At 42.5% G+C, this 22,865-nt stretch overlaps 2 protein-coding genes across 4 annotated transcripts in view; one reads left to right on the forward strand and one right to left on the reverse strand.

Moving 5' to 3' along the window:
* On the forward strand, nucleotides 1–19,633 carry RPP30 (ribonuclease P/MRP subunit p30). 3 transcript variants are annotated; one of them, XM_069980363.1, is made up of 12 exons: nucleotides 1–120; nucleotides 5,173–5,255; nucleotides 5,483–5,538; nucleotides 5,642–5,698; nucleotides 6,689–6,763; nucleotides 8,741–8,812; nucleotides 9,667–9,756; nucleotides 10,562–10,678; nucleotides 13,290–13,319; nucleotides 16,610–16,647; nucleotides 17,570–17,649; nucleotides 19,157–19,633. In XM_069980363.1, exons 1-12 carry the CDS (start codon nucleotides 74–76, stop codon nucleotides 19,264–19,266), a joined length of 855 nt encoding a protein of 284 aa, XP_069836464.1. In that variant the 5' UTR covers nucleotides 1–73; the 3' UTR covers nucleotides 19,267–19,633. The 3 variants fall into 3 exon arrangements, with proteins under 3 accessions (XP_069836464.1, XP_069836466.1, XP_069836465.1); XM_069980365.1 differs by lacking the exon at nucleotides 1–120 and adding an exon at nucleotides 191–361; XM_069980364.1 differs by lacking the exon at nucleotides 1–120 and adding an exon at nucleotides 2,310–2,417.
* ANKRD1 (ankyrin repeat domain 1) overlaps nucleotides 19,530–22,865 on the reverse strand; it is an 11,675-nt gene continuing 8,339 nt past the window's right edge. The window contains exons 8-9 of the mRNA XM_069980362.1: nucleotides 22,707–22,805; nucleotides 19,530–21,839 (exon numbers count right to left, since the gene is read on the reverse strand). Of these exons, the coding sequence (XP_069836463.1) occupies nucleotides 21,729–21,839; nucleotides 22,707–22,805 (210 nt within the window). The 3' untranslated portion in view covers nucleotides 19,530–21,728. The remainder of the gene's footprint in view (nucleotides 21,840–22,706; nucleotides 22,806–22,865) is intronic.

A 22,865-nucleotide genomic window follows, 5' to 3' on the forward strand; every position in this document is an offset into this window, starting at 1 on the left:
TGTCCAGCAGCTTTAGCACCGCCTGCTTTGGCTAGCTGGGTTCTGATTGGTTACAGACAGTAGCTTGGATCACATGGTAGCTGCTGCGTTTCTGCCGGGAGGAAGCGATTCAGTAGAGAGGTAACACGTGCGGTGTATGGGGCGGCTGCAGCCGGGTCACGTGGGGGCGCAGTCCGATCCGTACTCATCCTTGTATCACCCCGTCATATTACTCTGAGGGGTCACCGTCACTAGGGCAGTGCCCCCCAACATGTGGCCTTCCAGCTGCTGCTACAAACCCTGTCATACCGGGCGCAGTGGTTTGGCACCGGCTGTAGAGCCGCCGGTTGGGGCACAGTGGCCCGGCTTCTATCATTCTAAGGTTTTGTTCAGCAGTTTTTATTTAATTTTGATTATAGCAAAACAGGGTGGGAACAGATATACTCCATCTCAGTAGGTGTGTGTGTCATCCAGCTCTCCCAGGCTTCTGTACAGGAGATCTCACTGCACTGGCTGTCATCCAGCTCTCCCAGGCTTCTGTACAGGAGATCTCACCACACTGACTGTCATCCAGCTCTCCCAGGCTTCTGTACAGGAGATCTCACTGCACTGGCTGTCATCCAGCTCTCCCAGGCTTCTGTACAGGAGATCTCACTGCACTGGCTGTCATCCAGCTCTCCCAGGCTTCTGTACAGGAGATCTCGCTGCACTGGCTGTCATCCAGCTCTCCCAGGCTTCTGTACAGGAGATCTCACTGCACTGGCTGTCATCCAGCTCTCCCAGGCTTCTGTACAGGAGATCTCACTGCACTGGCTGTCATCCAGCTCTTCCAGGCTTCTGTACAGGAGATCTGGCTGCACTGGCTGTCATCCAGCTCTCCCAGGCTTCTGTACAGGAGATCTCACCACACTGACTGTCATCCAGCTCTCCCAGGCTTCTGTACAGGAGATCTCACTGCACTGGCTGTCATCCAGCTCTCCCAGGCTTCTGTACAGGAGATCTCACTGCACTGGCTGTCATCCAGCTCTCCCAGGCTTCTGTACAGGAGATCTCACTGCACTGGCTGTCATCCAGCTCTCCCAGGCTTCTGTACAGGAGATCTCGCTGCACTGGCTGTCATCCAGCTCTCCCAGGCTTCTGTACAGGAGATCTCGCTGCACTGGCTGTCATCCAGCTCTCCCAGGCTTCTGTACAGGAGATCTCGCTGCACTGGCTGTCATCCAGCTCTCCCAGGCTTCTGTACAGGAGATCTCGCTGCACTGGCTGTCATCCAGCTCTCCCAGGCTTCTGTACAGGAGATCTCGCTGCACTGGCTGTCATCCAGCTCTCCCAGGCTTCTGTACAGGAGATCTCGCTGCACTGGCTGTCATCCAGCTCTCCCAGGCTTCTGTACAGGAGATCTCGCTGCACTGGCTGTCATCCAGCTCTCCCAGGCTTCTGTACAGGAGATCTCGCTGCACTGGCTGTCATCCAGCTCTCCCAGGCTTCTGTACAGGAGATCTCGCTGCACTGGCTGTCATCCAGCTCTCCCAGGCTTCTGTACAGGAGATCTCGCTGCACTGGCTGTCATCCAGCTCTCCCAGGCTTCTGTACAGGAGATCTGGCTGCACTGGCTGTCATCCAGCTCTCCCAGGCTTCTGTACAGGAGATCTGGCTGCACTGGCTGTCATCCAGCTCTCCCAGGCTTCTGTACAGGAGATCTGGCTGCACTGGCTGTCATCCAGCTCTCCCAGGCTTCTGTACAGGAGATCTGGCTGCACTGGCTGTCATCCAGCTTTCCCAGGCTTCTGTACAGGAGATCTGGCTGCACTGGCTGTCATCCAGCTCTCCCAGGCTTCTGTACAGGAGATCTGGCTGCACTGGCTGTCATCCAGCTCTCCCAGGCTTCTGTACAGGAGATCTCGCTGCACTGGCTGTCACCCAGCTCTCCCAGGCTTCTGTACAGGAGATCTCGCCGCACTGGCTGTCATCCAGCTCTCCCAGGCTTCTGTACAGGAGATCTCGCTGCACTGGCTGTCATCCAGCTCTCCCAGGCTTCTGTACAGGAGATCTCATCACACTGACTGTCATCCAGCTCTCCCAGGCTTCTGTACAGGAGATCTCGCCACACTGACTGTCATCCAGCTCTCCCAGGCTTGAAAGCACAGATCCTAGTGTGGACACGACCTTGCAGCACAGATCACTTACCTCAATGTAGTGCTGTGTAAAGCACGGAGCAATACTGATGTTCTGCACTGCAGCCCATGAATGCGGCTCTGCGTGTGAATAGTCCCTTACAATGGAGCCTATCCCACATTATCTTACACCCAGACCCCAACCACAACATGTCTAAAGTTGTATTTTTTCCCAGTGATTTGTCCCATCATGCCCTGAGAGGTGAAGGCAGTGTTAGCATTCATGGATGATGCCCATGGGTATGGATGAGGACGTGTTTTCTTGTTAGTCTGTATGAAATCTGTGCACCCACAATGCATTAGGGGCTTACATTATGTGGCGTATGGTATAGTACATCTGCCAATTCCAAGTATACAGTAAAGTGAATTTACCTTTAATGCTTATTGAAAAAAAAATTTCTTATACTACAGTTCAGCGCCAGTGTGTTGATCCCGGTGGCGTAGTCTATTCTTTTACTCTCCAAAAGAACACCGACTCGGCACTACTAGCTTAGCTTAACCCGTTATGGTATCGCTCACTAGACACTATGAAACACATCCTATGCGGGGGTGCTCTGATCATAGAAAGTCCAAATCCAATACAGCATATAGAATAAAGAAATCAGCACTCACCCAGGATGAAATGTCTTCTTTATTGTAATGAGAAATCCATTAAAAAGTTGCAGGGAGAGGGAGCTAGGCAATCAGGTCACAGCGACGCACGTTTCGTGTGACCTGATTGCCTAGCTCCCTCTCCCTGCAACTTTTTAATGGATTTCTCATTACAATAAAGAAGACATTTCATCCTGGGTGAGTGCCGATTTCTTTATTCTATATGCTGTAGTCTATTCTTTAAACCGCCACCCAGTTCCCACTGTCTATATTGGTGTCTCGTAAATTTGTCTGGCTCGATGCACCGGAGACATTTCCCCGATATCTTCTCCCCTGGGTGACGAGCCTCCATGAGAATCAAGTCTGACCACATCACCGAGGGGAGGGGAAATCGGTGAACTGGGGGCGCTGGGCCCGTTTGTAGTGCATAGAGCAGGAAGAATTAGGGTGCGTTTACACAGAAAGATTTATCTGACAGATTTTTGAAGCCAAAACCAGGAACAGAGTATAAACGGCGATCAGGTAATAAAGGAAACATTGAGATTTCTCTTCCTTTCAAATCCATTCCTAGTTTTGGCTTTAAAAATCTGTCAGATAAATCTTTCTGTGTAAACGCACCATTACAGATTGGGAACCAGGCAGTGGTTTCAAAAATGGAGTGTGCCACCGGGATCTACTCGCCAGTGCCAACCAGGTAGTATAACAATTTTTTATTTATTTATTTATTTTTCAGTAAGCAAATTGGAACATTCACTTCATTTCACATCTGTCCTAACATATATTTGATTTGTTTGACACTGCCCGCTAACACCTGAAAATGTATTTTATTTCCCGTCTCATATACCAATTACCCTTTAAGGGGTTGCTCATCAAAAAAAATTCTTTCAAATCAACTGGTGCCAGAGATTTGTAATTTACCTATATTAAAAAAAAAAAAAAAGTCAAGGCTTCCAGTACTTATCAGCTGCTGTATGTCCTGCAGGATGTGGTGTATTCTTTCCAGTCTGACACGGTGCTCTCTGCTGCCACCTCTGTCCATGTGAGGAACTGTCCAGAGCAGTAGCAAATTCCCATAGGAAACCTAGACTGTAAAGAATACAACACTTCCAGCAGGACATACAGCAGCTGATAAGTACCGGAACACTTGAGATTTTATCATAGAAGTAAGTTACAAATCTCTGGCACCAGTTGATTTGAAAGAAATTTTTTTTTTGCTAAACCACCCCTTTAACTAGGCATCAGGGTGGTCTTTTTCTCCATAGTAGTCACGGCTGGCAGGAAGGAATTGTACGTTATCGCGCCTCTCTGGGCATGATCACAGTGATGACCTAAGCAGCGTCTGTATATTACTCTGAGCTCTGACTCTGAGGTGTGATTACCAACAATTCCTTCCCGCCAGCCATGACTAGTTTGGAGGAAAAGACTGTCCCCATTCTCTATGGGGATTCTGAATCATGCTATAGATATTTATATTTTACGGATACGTACTTTTTTAACCCTATATGTTTTGTTTTTTTTTTGCTCTGGGATAATTTTTGCATGTATATGGTGTGATATACGCTTTAGTAAATATTACCGATATATTTACCATTGTTGTTTGCATTTATACACTACCACAGTAACGCCATATTGTTTCATAAGACAATATACATTGATCTACGCAATACTAAAGAATTATGATTTAGCCGTTCCAAGGGGGTTATGCTAGAGAGCCTACTAATAATACATATATTTATTGGTTTTTCGGTGCCAACCAAGTAGTGCACTCGCAATACACCCACAATACCAATTGTACTACGAGGTAGAGTTTTTACTATCCAGATTATTGGATTCTGAATATTGCTGACTGCTGAACGCCACTATTTTCTTAAAGGAGAACTCTGAATAGGGAAAATTATTTATTAACCAAAAAAAAAAAACATTGAAAGTTTTATAGATCATGTGAGTGGGAAGGGCATAAGTGGAGGGGGCGGGGATTATTTTGGTTTAAGAAACAGGACGTTGTGAGCGTGAATTTAGTCTTATAGCAGTGCAGGGGAAGAGGAACAGCAAGAGAGATGGAGCAAGCCAAAAACTGCATCAGAGGAGTGGGAGTACTGTAAAACTACATGGAGTGTCAGATGGGAACATAGGTAAGAACCTTGCACTGTTTGGACGTTTAGTTTGTTTTTTTTGCTGCCTGGAGTTCCCAATCAGAATTAGTGAAGCTTACATACACTGCTTCTCCATTCATATAGGAGACAATTGGGAGTCCCAGAGATCAGACCCCCACTAGTCAGCTAGGTATTCCTCTTTGTTTGGATAGGTGATAACCTGGGATAGCCCTTTTAACAAGCTGGGAGGAAGGAGAGAGAGATGTACAGATCAGTCTTTAAATCCATCTTGTTCTGTAATCCTTTATCCTTATATACTTTTATCCTTATTTCAGAATGGCCGTGTTTGTAGACTTGAATGTTACAAACTGTACGGATGTAAAGAAGTTGCAAAGCATTATAGAAATGGCGGCACATCGTAAGTATATAATAAGGGGCCTATACTACTTCAGTAAATGCCAGCAGTCATATCCCTCCTTTCCGATACACATGAACGTTTGGTATGGCAGAATGTTCCTGTGTACTCTCTGGAGAGGGAAGGGGCAGGTCAGCTAGTCTTACTCTTTGACTACTAATAGTTTATTTTCTAGTGATGGTTTCTCTTTGAATAAACCTTTTTTTTCCTCACATTCTTCCCCCTTTTAGTTGGTTACTCAGCTGTTGCCATCAACCATGTTGCAGAGTTTGAAAAAAAGAAAGTGGTAAGATTGGTTTCTGATATTTCTATTTATGTGACCAAAGTCTGGTCTATTGTTCAGTCCTAAGCTATAATAATGCATTGAATTCTTATGTGTTTTCTTTTAGGAAATTGTGAAACCTATATCTACTAAAGATTTATTCCCCTCACCACCCACCGTACAGGTACTCACTGCTATTACTAATGAAATATATAGCGGTATCCCAGCATCACCACGCAGCACACATAATACCCCCCAGGCAGGGCCGTATTTACCACTAGGCACCTGTGCTCCAGTGCCTAGGGCAGCACCAGGAAGCAGGGGGAAGGAAACAACTTTTTTTTTTTTTTGTCTGTCATAGTATGGCGACATTGTTCAGGTCTGGTTTGGCAGTGTTGTCCAGTCACAGTATGGTGGTATTTGTCAGGTCTGGTATGGCAGTGTTATCCAGTCACAGTATGGTGGTATTGGTCAGGTCTGGTATGGCGGTGTTAACCAGTCACAGTATGGCGCTATTGGTCAGGTCTGGTATGGCAGTGTTATCCAGTGACAGTATGGCGGTATTGGTCAGGTCTGATATGGTGGTATTATCCAGTCACAGTATGGTGGTATTTGTCAGGTCTGGTATGGCGGTGTTATCCAGTCACAGTATGGCGGTATTGTTTCAGTCTGGTATGGCACCGTTACCTAGTCACAGTATGGTTGTATTGTTCAGGTCTGGTAATGTGTCATTATCCAGTCACAGTATGGCGGTATTGTTCAGCCTGGGGCTATTACCTACCAATCTACCAATTCGGTGGGGAGAATTCCTTCAGACAATATGCAGACTGCTCTAATCATTGATTCAATGTGGAAATTTGTATATGTTTTAGGGTGCCTTCACACATTCCGGATTTGCAGCGAAATCCGCTGTGAATCCTGGTACAGTGAAGTTTAATAAATCCTGGTACAGTGATGTCCTGCAGCCACCTGCAGGACATCACCCCAGTCACTGACTAGCTGAGCGGGCAATCGATCGCCCAAGTGCATGGCGTTGCTGCTGCCACTGATTTTTGGGGAGGTTGGCCGAGCCGTTGGCTATATAAGCTTATGGTCAGCTGCTGTCCTGTGTGTATGATCCCTTTTTCCATTAAGGCGAATATTAATTATGTATTTTCCCCGTTTTTACTTACAGGGTAAATCAACACCAATAAAAATTCTTACTAGACTAACAATTATAGCTTCTGATCCATCTCATTGCAATGTACTGGTATGTATTTTTATTTTTTTATCAAATTCTTCTGGTGAAGGAGAAAATACTCAAAAAATGACTGTTTTTAAAGGGAAACTATCAGCAGGTTAGAAGCATCTAACCTGCTGATATGTCCCTATAGTGCAAAGGGCATTCAGGAGGAAGGTCATTTTTCGTACCATCATGCTTGGCGGCATTTTCAGGATTTTAGCTAATGATTTAATATGCTAATGAGGTGTGTTGGTGCACTTGGGGTGGGGCACCGACCTCTCCCGCCCCTCCTATTGAATACTACTAAGGGTCCATTTACACAGAAAGATTATCTGACAGATTATCTGCCAAAGATTTGAAGCCAAAGCCAGGAACAGACTATAAACAGAGATCAGGTCAAAAAGGAAAGCCTGAGACTCTTTTTAATTCCATTCCTGGCTTTGGCTTCATATCTTTGACAGATAATCTTTCAGTGTAAATGGACCCTAAGATTACTTTAGGATTGTGTTTCACACTTATGGTTTTAAATACCATACCTGTCACAATATATGCTGGACTCTTAAAAAAAAAAAAAAAAACTAGTATCACTGTTGTTTTTTTGTTTGTTTGTTTTTCTTTGCAGAAATCAATAAAACAGGCGATTTTAAGAAACTTCGTAATTGGGTTTATTAGGCAAATATGCTATTATCTGCTTGCAAAAAGCGTTTCCCCAGACCCCACCCCCCCACCCCCACCCCCCCTACGCTCTCTTATTCTCTGCACATTATCAGGAAATCTCAACTCTTTTACACAGTTAGGCCCTGTCTGTTCTATGGAGAGGGAAGGAGAAAGGAGGGAGATTAGTCGCCAGCAGAGATCAGAGAACAAAGGATTACATAGTGGAAGCTGTGTGAAAGCTGGTATTTAGAGGTCAGATAAGTCAGTGCTGGCTGTCAGAGGAGATAGCCCGGCAATGTAGCTGTAAATTAACTCTTTCTTGTCCTGTTTTGGTGCCTTATCTCCCTCCACCCCTCCCCTCTCCATAGAAAACCATGAAGACGGGGGGGGGGGGGGGTTCGGGGGGCGAGAGAGCTTCAAACTGCTTTTTCATGCTAAAAATGCTAAACCCAATTACAAAATTTTAAAATCGCCTGATTTCTGCAAAAAAAGAAAAATTAAATGACAGTGACATTTTAACTATGAAAACCCTTAAAGGAGCACTCTGCTATTAAAACATAAAAAGGTAGTGATTTAGTATTATTATTATTATTTTTATTTATTAGTATTTATTATTTTAGTTGATGCGACATCTTGATTCCTATTTCCCCACTGATATGGATCTCCTAATGCAGTGTCTCATCTTTGCACTTTGCACTGCAGCATGTGATAAATCAGTGACAGAACTTTTCTTACTGTTTCCTAACCACACTACAAAGAACCATATGAGATGCAGTCTCAGTCTGTCTCCATGTCTTGGGTTTCTCTGGTTCCGCTCTTATAGGCAGGTGGTGAGAAGTAGCGTCTCATAGGACATGGGTCTCCAAACTGCGGCCCTCCAGCTGTTGCAAAACTACATTTCCCATCATGCCTGGACAGCCAAATCCAAAGCTTTAGCTGCCCAGGCATGACGGGAGTTGTTGTTTCGCAACAGCTGGAGGGCCGCAGTTTGGAGACCCATGTCATAGGACATACTAGAAAATTTTTACATAGCAGAGACAGGCAGCATGATACATGGAAGTTGTCTATCTCTGCAGCTGGTCATTGTATGGAATCCCCTCCTATATGACTGCTCTCTGGGTCTCATATATAGAAGAAATTATCTCTTCCCATCATAGTGGGACATAGAGGGGAATAGGGAGTTGCCAAAGTTTGGGAACCTGTATGTATGCGGTGTTAAAGGGATTTTTCACACTGCACTTAGTGCTGTTTTTTTGTTTCTTTTTATGCCAGTTCCATCCTGCACTACATTATTTACTATATTACTACTGTTAAGATGTATTCTGACTGTCATCTTTCTTTTGACAGAGATCCACCTCTCCTGTAACCAGACTTTATGATATTGTGGCCGTCTATCCCAAGACAGAAAAGTTGTTCCACGTAAGTACTTTACCTGTAAGGGATTTATATACAGTTCTTAAACAACTGTTTAAAACTACAGCTGAATTACTGGTAAATGTGTATTATGCTTTTAGCTTGTCTTACTGCATATGAAATTCCCTAGAGGGGTATTTATGGCATTTCCACAGGACATGCCACATACATCTGACCCATGTTCAGCACACTATTTCAGCAAGGATTTGTATACCACAGTACATTTGAATGCTGATATATAAAGGTTACATTAGAGTCTACATTACATGCTTTATCTTGTATTGTATTCACCTTTCTGAAAGTATTGAAAAATAGGGCACAGTTATGTGTGTATTCTAGTGCCCACTACTGAGTGAGGATGGTCCTGTACATGAGGCTGAAGTCGTAAGCGTTGATGGTGTCAACAGTTTAAAGGGGTATTCTCATCTCAGCGTGTCATTCCTTATCCCCAGCAGAGCGAAAACCATGCTTATTGGTGGAGGTCTGACTGCAGGCACCCCACCTCCTCTGATTTGTAGAATGGAGGTGAATGAATACAGTCTGCACTCTTTTCAATGCTTATCAGGTTTCTGAACATTGAAGAGCACTACCCAGAAGCCCCATAAAGAGTAAATAAGGAGCTGGCCGCTCATGCTTAGTTGGCTCGCTTCATTCAGGAGTCCAGTTTCTCTGTCCTGTGAATAGCATGCTGCAATATCAATACCTTCTAAAGTTCTTCCCCTGAAAAAATAAATAAATAAAATTAGGAGACACCTAGACAAGAGTAATTTTTGTGTGTTCGAGTGTTCTCTAGTGGTGTAGGGGAGGACAGCCATTCTGTATCTTTGCCAGCACTAATCACTTCTGTTTCCTTGTGTCAGGCTGCATGCACCAACATCGATGTGGATATCATATGCATCAATGTAACAGAAAAGTATCCCTTTTTCTTCAGAAGACCGCCTGTAAATGCTGTAAGTGTTCCATTGTATAAGTACTTTGTCTGTTAGAGACAGCCATTATAGCCACACTGCATTTTTCCTATCCTTTGAACGTATCGTTATTTTAATTGCTTACTTTTAATTGACAGAACAATGTAGTCAACCTTATTTTTGTGTACGTTAAAAAAAAAAGCATCTGTTTCAATCCATTTTTTTTTATAATTAAAGTCAATGGAAAAACAGATCCAAATGGATGACACAATTACATCTGTTTGCCTTTAAACGGATAGTAAAAAACGCAGTGTGAACCCAGCCTAATTCTAATGTTCCCTCAAAGTATTTTTGGTCAGTATTTTGCAACCAAAACCAGGAATGGGTTGAAAACACAGAAAGGCTATCTTCACACACTGTAGAAATTGAGTGGATGGCCGTCATTCAAAGGAGAAGTCCAGTGAAAATTTTTATTAAAGTATTGTATTGCCCCCCAAAAGTTATATAAATGACCAATATACACTTATTACGGGAAATACTTATAAAGTGCTATTTTCCCTGCCCTTACTACTGCATCAAGGCTTCACTGCCTGGATAAAATGGTGATGTCACGACCCGACTCCCAGAGCTTTGTGGGCTGTGGCTGCTAGAGACGATGATGGCAGAGGGATGCCCTGTGTACCTCTGTATCCCGCACAGCTCTGGGAGTTTGTGAGCATAGCCTTATGGCCTCCTCTTTCTGTCTACGTTTTGTCTGTTTTGTTACTATCTCAATCTTTTTTTCGCTGTACTCTGACTATATTGCTGAAGTTAACATACATGTCCTTAATACACACCTCTCTTCCAGGCAGTCGAGAGAGGTATCTTTTTTGAGCTGATTTACACCCCGGCAATCAAAGATTCCACATTAAGGCGATACACAATTTCCAATGCAATCAGTTTAATGGAAGTCGGCAAAGGAAAAGTAAGTATTGTCCTGGTATTGCGGCATTCATAGAGGACTATGGTTCATTAAAGCTACTGAAGTTTGTTCCCCCCCCCCCCCCCCTGTGCTTTTAGGTGCTAAAATTAGAAAACCGAGGCTGCACAATAGATGCTTTAAATAATAATGACAAGCGGATGAAACACATTTAGTTGAGGCTATTAAAATGCATTTCAGCCCTAAGCACTTTCGGCGCTCGCACAGCCATGCTGATCTTTCCAGCAGCAGGTGGAAACCACAGGCAGATAATAATAGAATTCCATAGCAGTAGTAATGTTCTGCTGTGGGATCCAATTAGAGGATTACAGACCCCCCTGATGCTCATTCGGGATAACAACCTGTACTCTTGCGCTGCTGACTTTATCTGTTCCGGCCAAAAAACCTTTCAGACGCCATTGTAGGTTTCTGCCTATGGCAATTAGTCCTTGGCACGATGACCTTTATGTGCGGAAGCCTGTAAAGGAATTGTATTCACCACAGTTTAACACAAGGGGTTTACACGAGCAGCATATAAACCGTACTGCCTATAATTGCCAACTCTAATGGGTGTGAAATAAAGATTTCCTCTCGGTCAGATGACACTATATGATATTCATTTCATTTCGTACAATAGGCCCACAAACATTGGAACAATGCCTCCAAAGAAAATATTTCTTATGCCAATGTACTTCATCTTTATATAGGCCCATCACATATGGGAATGGGGGAAGGCTGCCTGTTGGTATCAATGAGTGCACAGTAAGCAGGACCCTGCTCTGTACAGTTATGTGCGGCAGTTCCTAACATGAGTGTTGGTCGCGGAGGGGCCACCAAACCACTGGATCACATGTAGATTAAAATTACCTTTATGCTGGCTGTTTACATCTTTTGACCTTGACTAGATTTTACTTTGGCATTCCCATTTAAAGATAACAATTTGATAGATGGGGACCAAGCACTTGATCTCAAGAATGGGGACAGAAGAAGAGAGTTGGGAGACCCCATAGAAAATGAACAGAGCACTGTTCGCTACAGGAACAGTTCTGCATCTCTATCTCCATTCTTGGCATTGGTGTGGGGCCCTACCCAAAAAATAAGACCTAGTGTTATTTTGAAGGCTTTTTGGAATAGGTATGAAATATAAGCACTACTCCAAAAATAAGCTCTAGTTAAAGGCAGCTGACCAGATCCCTGACACTGGGTGGTTGAGCATCAGCCAATGAGTGCTAGACTTATTATGCTCCGCCCCCACCTGCTCAACACAAGCTGCGGGGGGGAGCAAGATTGTAAGGAGATGCACAATATGGGGGATAGAGGTTATGTGGGCCAACTAGAGAGGGGGGATTCTTTTTGTCAAGGAGGATTAGACACGTGTTCATGACTTATTGTACAATGCATACACTGGAGCCTAGATTTATATGCTATAATATGTCAGGGTAACATTGTTTTCTTTGCAAATGAAGCACTCGCACACCGGTTTCGTTAGGTTTAGGAAGAATATTTAATTTGTGTTTTGTATGTCATACCATGGATCACATATATGACTCTAGGACCACATGACTTGATCGTATACAGTATGGGGAACAACTACAGAGGGGGGAGGGAGGTATACAGTATGGGGATGGCGGGATGTAGTATGGAGGTCTAACTACTACTGTAACTACAGGGGAAGTTACAGTATAGGAGCCTAACAACAGTATGGCTAACTACCAGAGTGAGGCAACAGTGTAGGGGCATACTGTGTTCTCTGAAAATAAGACATACCCCAAAAATAAGACTAGTCCTTTTTTCAGAGAAAAAAATTATATAAGACCCAGTCTTACTTTTGGAGAAGCTCAATAATACTATCCTGTTGATAGGAGATACCATCTTCAGATGAGAATACCCTTTTGATATCCCAGCCAAAAATGCAGAAAATACCTCGTGTAAAGCCCCTAGTACATGGGGCAATCTTTAGGAGCAGTATTAGCAGTGGGAGTTCTTTTCTCATAGGCCAAGAACTTCAATTAAGATCATGTCTATTGTCCTTACCAGGCTGTGTTTACACAGTATTTTTAACAAAAAACAAGAGCTGAATCAACACAGAGAAGCTAGTGGAAATTCTGCTCCTTTCCTGTGGTTTGGACAGACTCCTGGTTTTGACTAAATAAATACTGACCAATATACTGTGTCTAAGCCCAGCTTTATTACAGGATACACAACAGCAGCCGGGGGGGAGATGGTAAACATGGGTCACAAGACTCCGGTTTCCTAGTAGCACCTACCTAGAGGTGACTTGGCTGAAATGACCCTTTAAAAGAGCCAAATAGCATTTCTTTCTCTTTTTTTTAAATCGCCAACATGGTTTATTTAATAACCTGTTTCAGTGCTACACCCGTACCTTCACCAGGCCCATAAAGTAACACACATTAAAAGAACGGTTAAGTTCTTTTTATTTCAAAACTTGTAAGGCAGATGAAGATATATTCACATATAGTTCTGGTTTGTTACTTGGTGTGGGCCATACAGATGTAATAATACCCCTAGCTGAGTGTAATGTGTAATCAGGGAAGAAAGTCTATGATTTTAGAATGATGTTCATATACTCATGATATACTCATGATTTTTCTTTCAGAATATTATTATATCCAGTGGTGCAGAAAAGGTAAGTAAAATTTTTGCATCTTTTTAAGGTTCACTTGAACTTACCAGGTGTTCCCGCATTGTGCTTTTGCCTCCAGTACCCACTGAAGTGCTGATTCACAGAGCGCTGACTATGTGAACCAGAAGTACTGTCTTTGAGTCGCTCATAGACTTACATTAGGAAAGTGACTTCCAGTTCATGCATAAGCTGTAGTGTGAATTAGCTAGTAACACTGTGGAGCAGCGAGGACTGGTAATAGCAATACAGTGGTGCCTTGGATTAGGAGCATAATTCGTTCCGGGGCTGTGCTTGTAATCCAAATCCACTCTTAAACCAAAGCAAATTTTCCCATAAGAAATCATAGAAATGCAGACAATTGGCTCCACACCCCAAAAATAATAATTTATTATTCTGAATAACATGTAAAACTAATGAAACAAACATTCAGAAACAGCAGAATATGTGATATTATAGGTTACTGTACAGTATTGGAGAGGATGGAAAACACAAGGGCGGACAGAGACTGCAGGGAGCATGAAGGAATGAGCAGGGCAGATGTGGGCACTGTATAGCAGCGCTCTCTGTCCGGGGAGAGAGAGGTTACAGCTATGCAGAGATTACCTTCACAGTCCTGTCCCCTGAAGTAAGCCCCAGCCTGAAGTGGATCTGCCATGATTTGGAAGGTGAGGGAGACTTCCTGGGTCAGAGTACAGGGCTGTAGACCCCGCTATGCAGACCATGCCCCTCTCCCACCCCAACCCCTCCCACCCAGTACAGGGAGCTCTTAAACCAAAGCAATGCTCTTAAACCAAGTCACAATTTTGAAAAACTGTGAGCTCTTAAACAAAAACGCTCTTAAACCAAGTTACTCTTAAACCAAGGTACCACTGTATATCGAGCAGATGGATTGCCTGGGAAGCAGGGGGTTTGGAAGCAGGAGCGCCATTTGCCTGGGAGGATAAAATTACACAGTCGGTGGAGTAACACGTTGTTACGTTTTATAAAAGACAGATATATATACACGTATACACTCACCGGCCACTTTATTAGGTACACCATGCTAGTAACGGGTTGGACCCCCTTTTGCCTTCAGAACTGCCTCAATTCTTTGTGGCATAGATTCAACAAGGTGCTGGATACATTCCTCAGAGATTTTGGTCCATATTGACATGATGGCATCACACAGTTGCCGCAGATTTGTCGGCTGCACATCCATGAGGTGAATCTCCCGTTCCACCACATCCCAAAGATGCTCTATTGGATTGAGATCTGGTGACTGTGGAGGCCATTGGAGTACAGTGAACTCATTGTCATGTTCAAGAAACCAGTCTGAGATGATTCTAGCCTTATGACATGGCGCATTATCCTGCTGAAAGTAGCCATCAGATGTTGGGTACATTGTGGTCATAAAGGGATGGACATGGTCAGCAACAATACTCAGGTAGGCTGTGGCGTTGCAACGATGCTCAATTGGTACCAAGGGGCCCAAAGAGTGCCAAGAAAATATTCCCCACAACATGACACCACCACCACCAGCCTGAACCGTTGATACAAGGCAGGATGGATCCATGCTTTCATGTTGTTGACGCCAAATTCTGACCCTACCATCCGAATGTCGCAGCAGAAATCGAGACTCATCAGACCAGGCAACGTTTTTCCAATCTTCTACTGTCCAATTTCGATGAGCTTGTGCAAATTGTAGCCTCAGTTTCCTGTTCTTAGCTGAAAGGAGTGGCACCCGGTGTGGTCTTCTGCTGCTGTAGCCCATCTGCCTCAAAGTTGGACGTACTGTGCGTTCAGAGATGCTCTTCTGCCTACCTTGGTTGTAACGGTTGGCTATTTGAGTCACTGTTGCCTTTCTATCAGCTCGAACCAGTCTGCCCATTCTCCTCTGACCTCTGGCATCAACAAGGCATTTCCGCCCACAGAACTGCTGCTCACTGGATGTTTTTTCTTTTTCGGACCATTCTCTGTAAACCCTAGAGATGGTTGTGCGTGAAAATCCCAGTAGATCAGCAGTTTCTGAAATACTCAGACCAGCCCTTCTGGCACCAACAACCATGCCACGTTCAAAGGCACTCAAATCACCTTTCTTCCCCATACTGATGCTCGGTTTGAACTGCAGGAGATTGTCTTGACCATGTCTACATGCCTAAATGCACTGAGTTGCCGCCATGTGATTGGCTCATTAGAAATTAAGTGGTAACGTGCAGTTGGACAGGTGTACCTAATAAAGTGGCCGGTGAGTGTGTAATATATATATATATATATATATATATATATATATATATATATATATATATTATAAAAAATTTTTTTTTTTTTATCTATTTGTACAGCTGTTTTTTGTAAAAGGCGGTTTTACAGTGTGTGAACATAGCTTAAAAAGGAATAGATTTTGAAATTAATTACAAATACAAACATAATTTTAACCTCTTCAAGACAGAGCCCTTTGATGCACGGATGTCCGGGGTCAACTTAATGCAATGTTCGCTTTTTATAAAAAAAAAAAAAAAAAAAAAAAAAAAAATCTGATATGTAATTTATTAAAATCAGCAATCCTGGTGTGTTTTTTTTTTTTTTTTTCTGTTTACACCGTTCACCCTGCGGGAACAATAATGTTATATTTTAATAGATTGAACAATTCAGCAGGCTACGATATGTAATATGTTTATTTATTACACAGTTTTCCTCCGATTTTAAGCTAACAATAGTATCTGGGCAACTGTTGTGGTAATAAGATAAACAGATTGTAGCCCAAGCAGAAATGCAAATATACTTAGGATGCCTGTGGCACCATGTCTTGTAACTAGCCAGGGGAGGAAGGAGGCAGATTATTGCTGGGGCTGCATCACCAAGACTCCGGGGGCGGCCATCTCGTGTGGCTGTGCGGGAAGGGTTGACGCCACAGAACCTGACTAGCTCAGGGGGTGCACACAGGGTCATATTTCCTCCATGACCACTCCTAAGGCCTTTTTTGATTTTTTTTTTTTTTTATTTATTTTCCTAGTAGTTAGTTTTTTATAACTATTAAATGGGTTATCCAGTACTACAAAAACATGGCCACTTTCTTTCAGAGACAACACGACTCTTTCAGGTGCGGTTTGCAATTAAGCTTCATTCACTTCAATGGAACTGAGCAGCAAAACCTACACCCAAACTGGAGACAAGAGTGGGGCTGTCTCTGGAAGAAAGTGGCCATGTTTTTGTAGCGCTGGATAACCCCTTTAATTGTCAAATTCCTACATAAAATATTTACAAAGTTTGTTGTTCAATATTTTCTTTAATATTATTCTTTGTTTCTTTTGCAGTCGTTGGATCTGAGAGGTCCTTATGATGTTGCCACCCTGTATCCTTATACTAGAGATACATGGATTAATTTTCAGAATAATTTATACTGTATAATTTGAATTCAGAATTACAAATTATATTTGGACAAAAACAACTATCCTAGCGACATGTCATAAGTTTTGATGGTTGAACACAGTGTCCCAAAAAGTCTAGGCATCTAGACTCCCACAATTGTTAGAAGGCTCCATTGTATGGAGCTGGAGTAGATTTCAGCTATTTATTTATGCCAGTTTTCTGTAAATTTACAGGGCTGTGAAAGGCCCTACTCCTTTACTTTAAACCCCATCAACTTTTTAAAAAGTGAAGTGGTTAAAAGTTGCACATATTTAGGTGAGACACATGCACAAAAAAATGTAGTTTTATTTACACTGGAAAAATGTTGTACTGTTGATAATTTCCCACCATAGACTTTTCTTTGCATTTTTTGCAGCATTTGTAAATGTAAGCTGCAAGTTCAAGCCCAGACAACCCAAAAATAGCTTAGGTTGACTGTCGTACCTATTGTATTTTTTAGTAGACTGTACTTGGTCTATTAAAATCTTTGGCTGTGCCCCAGGTACATTGCAGTATGTATTGGAATACTTTTTTAAAGATACGTTGATGACCTAGCCATTAACCTATGTCTTATGGGGCACAAATATAGCCAACCACATCAAAAACAATGGTATGAGCCAAGTATGAGGCTATGATTCACTGCTTTTATGATTCAATTAATGGGTGATAAATTGAGTAAGTAAATTGAGCCTTCTAAATGCCCATTATGAAGAGGGCCAACAAGTGGATTATACATCTCATTTACATGTACATTGGGGATACTGGGATATGATGGCAGTTTATCATTACATCTTATTACCAATCTCCTTGTGACGTATTGCAATATGAATAAGTTATTCTGTGTAAAATTCTGAACCTGATTTTAGAGGCTTGCTTTTTGGATTGTCTGAAAGATCGGCCAAGGCTGCGCTGTCTACCAACTGCAGAGCTGCCCTCCTACATGGTGGTGAGTTGGTTTTATGCGATACTGTGACCAATCCAGTAAAAAAGGTTTTTTATATGTCATAGACCTATAAGGACAGTGTTTTGGCTGCCATCTTCGATATCCAGAATGAAAGGTTTGTATAGAGTGTTCAGTTTACTTCGGGTCTGCTAAGCAGCAAGATAAGCAGAAGAGATAATCACAGGTGTCAAACTGATCACCTTCCAGCTGTTGCAAAACTACAGTTCTCATCATGCCTGCACTACCAAAGTTTTGGCTGTCCAGGCATGATGGTAGTTTTGCAACAGCTGGAGGGCTGCAGTTTCTCACCCCTGAAATAGATGGTATACTTGTTAAAGTTTTGATTTCTTGTCAGCAGGGGGCGCCAGATGACAAAGATACTATAGTCGCACACCCATATACACATCCCCACACCAACCTCTGCTACCATTCGTTTGTGACACTTATTGAAGGGACCTTTTTTTGCTTCTTAAAGAGAACCTGTCAACAGCTCAGTTTAGTAATATGCATTCCCTCTGGATCATGGATCTATCATTTACAGAGACTACTAACAACCAGATGTTAATATATACTCTATATAGAATAGAGTATCTATTATCTTATATCTATCTATCCCAAACCGTAACCAAGAAAGGCAGGTCAGGAGTGATGCCAGATCCTATTTAATGTGGATCAGTTGGGTGGAGGCATGACTTCCATCACCCCTCCCAATTAGCTGAGTGTCTTGTGAGCTCTACAGCTTTTTCCCCACCTATCAGGCACAGTGCGTGGTACACTTTAATGGAGTTAGCTGCACTGCCAGGTATAGCCACTGCCAAATGCTTTGAGCTGGGCCTGGTAGGAAGTAAATACAAACCCTTCACCAATCTCATATTGATAGCGTATCTTTAGGATTTGTCACCAGTGATCCCCACCCGTCCCAGTTAGTATGGGAAAGGAAAGAAGTGATTGAAAGGGTTAAATAAGATTCAGGAGGCATGTGCCACACTGACTACATCACAGATAAAATAGTGACTGTGGTCGTGTTGTAATCCTCAGGTCGCTGTGACCTCATTCACTTTGTTAGCTTTGGTATATCAAGATGCAGACAGCGCACCACAGTGATTCTGTGTGCGGCCAGATTAGTTGTGTAGCCTAAGCCTTATAGTTATGGTCACACATTACAGCCGCTGCAGTATTACTACCCATCGCCCCATGCCACCATCAGCAGCCCCCCTTCTTTCCATGCGCTGTGCACACCTGCCCATCACTGTGTAATAGGTTACTCATGTTATGAAAAAGTGCTTGCACCCTGTGAGGTGTGTGAAAGATGTTGTTTCTTTAATCTATGTGCTACACATCTAGCAGAGGGTACAAGGAATCGTCTATTCTACTACTGATGCCCTAAGGTTTCAATCATTTGCCGCCTTGCATTGTGCCATGTACTTTAACCTAATCCTTTTATGCAAAATTTACATGAAGTTGGTAGGCAGATGGCGCATCGTATTCAATGATGTGTTTTTAACCTTAGAAACAAGGAAAACTGCCTTTGGCATCACTTATACTGTGAAAAAACCACAAGTTAAAGAAGAGGAGGAGGAATCCGCTGAGCCAGCATTCAAGAAGGCAAAGAAGGAATGATGTTTGCCTATATATCGTTCAGTGTGTTAAATGAACCCTTCAGAATGAAAGGAGAAACAACAGGATCAATGATGTGGGAAAAGCTTTGTGATCTCCCCGCCATTAAGATACATTGTATAACTTGTAATTTGGAATTTATTTTCTTATAAAACTTGGCAAACCAATGTGCCCATTGCATCCTGTAGGAAGACAGACTGGATGAGTCAATGTGCCATGCTGTGTCTGGATGCGCAGGGTTTTGGATAGAAAAAGGCTCGTACAAAGAAGAGTTCAACAAATTTATTGCTAAACAGAGTATTTTTCTTTTTCACATGAAACCATAAAACCAAAATGGAATCGAGATCTCTTTATTTGTGAATAAATACTTGACTCAAAATCCCATCTGTCTGCTGGCTTAGTTTTGTGGCTTCACTCCGTTAAGATACTGCATTAAAAGGTTTGCAAAAGAGTAGAAAAATTTGGCTGCTCTCTTCCATAAACAGCGCCCCCGTCTGTCTGTGTGTTAGGCCTGATATTGCAGCTCAGTTTCACTGAAATGAATGGGACTGATCTGCAGAACAGAACCTGTAAGCAGGTGTTGTGCTGTTTTTGGACATTGACAGCCATGCCTTTCTAATTGTAGACATCACCTTTTACAGCATAGAGAAGGCAGTTCTAACAGGTTTCTATATTTTGTGCCCTTCTTATTACAGGTACACATGAGTTTAGTCAGCGGCTGCTGCTTTGTGAATATTAGCTGCCAGTTCCTGACCAGCAGCAAGTGCACTTTGAGCTAATTGTAGCTTTGCACACATACAAGTTTAATGCCATTTTTGACACATGGTTCCATAGTCTTCTATAGCACAGGAGAGCAATGTATTACAAGGCAGTGGCCACTAGGTGGCGCACACTTATCATCCTTGGTGCAACTGCTCATCAACCATACTATTATACACAATAAAGTTTTGGTCTTTAAACCAAATGATCACCACTATGCAGGATCACAGGCTTACTGAGGCCGTAAGCACTGACCCATGATACTTATAGATCCTTGCTAGCATGATTCATTATAAGACCTTGTAAAATCGGACATATATGTCTTTCTGTATTGGAAAGAATCAGCATAAGTTGTCTTTGTTCCATTACTTATTTGGTACAAAAGACCTTAGTTATCAAGAGTGTCATAAATACAGGATATCAATACAGAATGTACAGAAAATACAATACAGATATACAAAAGGACCTTCCAAGTACAAACTTTTCCATTTGCAATGCATTGCATTTCTTTCTAGTCTCATCTGGCGTCTTAACTATTCTGTGACCATCATTACTTAGGCGTAGAACCCTGATGTCGCTGAGGACATGTTGGGGTTCTAGACCATTGCCACAATAGCTTGCAGAGCATTCTACACATGTGCACTAAAGCACTAGGTGCCCCTTTATACTATGTATACCTTTTATCATATATAGTGAATGCAGACATGTATTCCTGTCCATCTCAATAGTTTAATATAAAATAACAATCCAGGCACAGGGTTTATACTGTCTTATATGATTGCTTATGGGGAGGTGCATGACACAGTGATTAAAGGAAAACCTATAGGGATTCCCTGTGTTACCCACTTGGCATATAATAAGGCATTGCCTGGAGTGTTTCTTTATAGAATACATACATGATTTATTAAGGCTACACTGGTAGGGTTTACCTAATATACTTCTTGGAGAACGGCTTCTTCTGTCATGTATCCTTCCAAGAATAATGCTTGTGACACAAGTACCTTCCTTACAAGCTACATATAGGGGTTAATAAAACAAGAACATACAGTGTAATATCTTGTTTCTATCTTCTTCCGGCTCGGTGTTCTCCTGGACACATCTGGTGCTTCTACTCAAACCCAAAAATACATTTCATGAGCGAGACTGAAGCAGCACTAAGATGTCCTCCATGACTTGAGATCACCGTGTCCGCGGATAGAACCCCTCTGCTTACCGACCTTGCATTTGTCTCTGTTATAGGTTAAGTAACTTCGCCGAGTAGGAAGCCGCAAATGAATTGGGCCTGACCCGTTGCAGAAGCATTACATTCCTAAACATACAGCCAAGAATACATCCTGACTTTACCCGCTGTTAGTCATCATTGTCATAGTCCAACACAATGGTAAATTCCATAGTGTGGCATATTTACTCTTACACATAACATATAAATATGTTAATAGAACTGTATCAGGCAACAAAGGTGTCTTTTTTTTCTGTTTGTCATCCCAGACACGTGTTTTGCCTGCATGGAATTAGTATACAGCACAAAAGTAATGCAGACCTACTAAAAATACATCAATAAATACATAAATATAATAAAACATTGAAAAGTGCAAAAAGTTTCAAATAAATAAATATGGAATAGTCCTATCTCAAAGCATGTAGCAAAAAAAGGGGAAAAGTGCCTGGTGAATGCTTTCTCAGAGTGATGCGGTTAGGCAGCTCTGTCAGAATTTCTGTATGTCAGAGCCCTTGTATGACTTGTCCTGGAGGCCATTGAAGATCTCTTTGGCTCCATTCTGCCACTGGAGGACGAGCTCCATTGGTGTCTTCCCGGCCTGTCAGCACAATATAAAAGTAATTCAGTTAGACAGGAAAATATAAAAATTCCTTGAAGTGCTTTAAATTAATAACACAGCAAAACATGATAGGTTTTCAAAGACTTTGGCTTATATATTCCAGAGGAACTTTCTACTGCTCTTACATACTGTAGGTGTCTTATAATTAAAAGCTCTGGGACACTCAGACAATCCCCCTGTATATCTTTATTGATTGGCTCCCAGGACCACCTGCAAACAGTAATTGTGCCTGGAGAAATCTGCCATTGGTTCCTATTTTCCTTTTAGTGGAAACTGTATAGGAAACCCATTACTTCCTAAAGCCATGGAAATAAAAAACATTTAGGGTAGCTTCACGCATAATGTATCCTCAGCGCACTGATTGGCTGACCGCTGGGAACCCCCAAAGCAAGCCGGAGCGGGGACCCGGTACAGTATGTTCCTGGGCTGCAGGAGTTAATAACGCTGATTTTGACATACTCGCAGCAAGATGACAATCCTGCTGCGAGTATGTCAGCCCATTGAAGTGAATGGGAAAGTATCCGCAGTGGATTTCGATGCGAATTCGCAGCGAGTTATCCACTGCGGATACGTTACGTGTGAAGCTACCCTTAGGGGGAAATTTATCAAACATGGTGTAAAGTGAAACTGGTTCAGTTGCCCTTAGCAACCAATTAGATTCCACCTTTCATTCCTCACAGAAATAAAAGGTGGAATCTGGTTGCTAGGGGCAACTGAGACAGTTTCACTTTACACCATAGGTTTTCTAAATCTCCCTTTTAGTGTTTTATGTTATTTTACACAAACTTGACCATATGAGATATGTAAAGAATAGAATTCCATAAACTTTTGATTTGAAGAACTTACACAATTTTTGATGGTTAGGTTGGCTCCATACAGGATCAAGAGTCTGATCATTTTGTAGCGATTTAGTCTCACTCCATCGTGCATCGGTGTGTCTCCTTCCTGCATAGTCCATAATAGCGACGTTAGTAAAGTGTGTGATTGTGAGATACAATTGTCTCA

The sequence above is a fragment of the Dendropsophus ebraccatus genome, chromosome 8, assembly GCF_027789765.1.
Source record: "Dendropsophus ebraccatus isolate aDenEbr1 chromosome 8, aDenEbr1.pat, whole genome shotgun sequence".
Taxonomy (NCBI): Eukaryota; Metazoa; Chordata; class Amphibia; order Anura; family Hylidae; genus Dendropsophus; species Dendropsophus ebraccatus.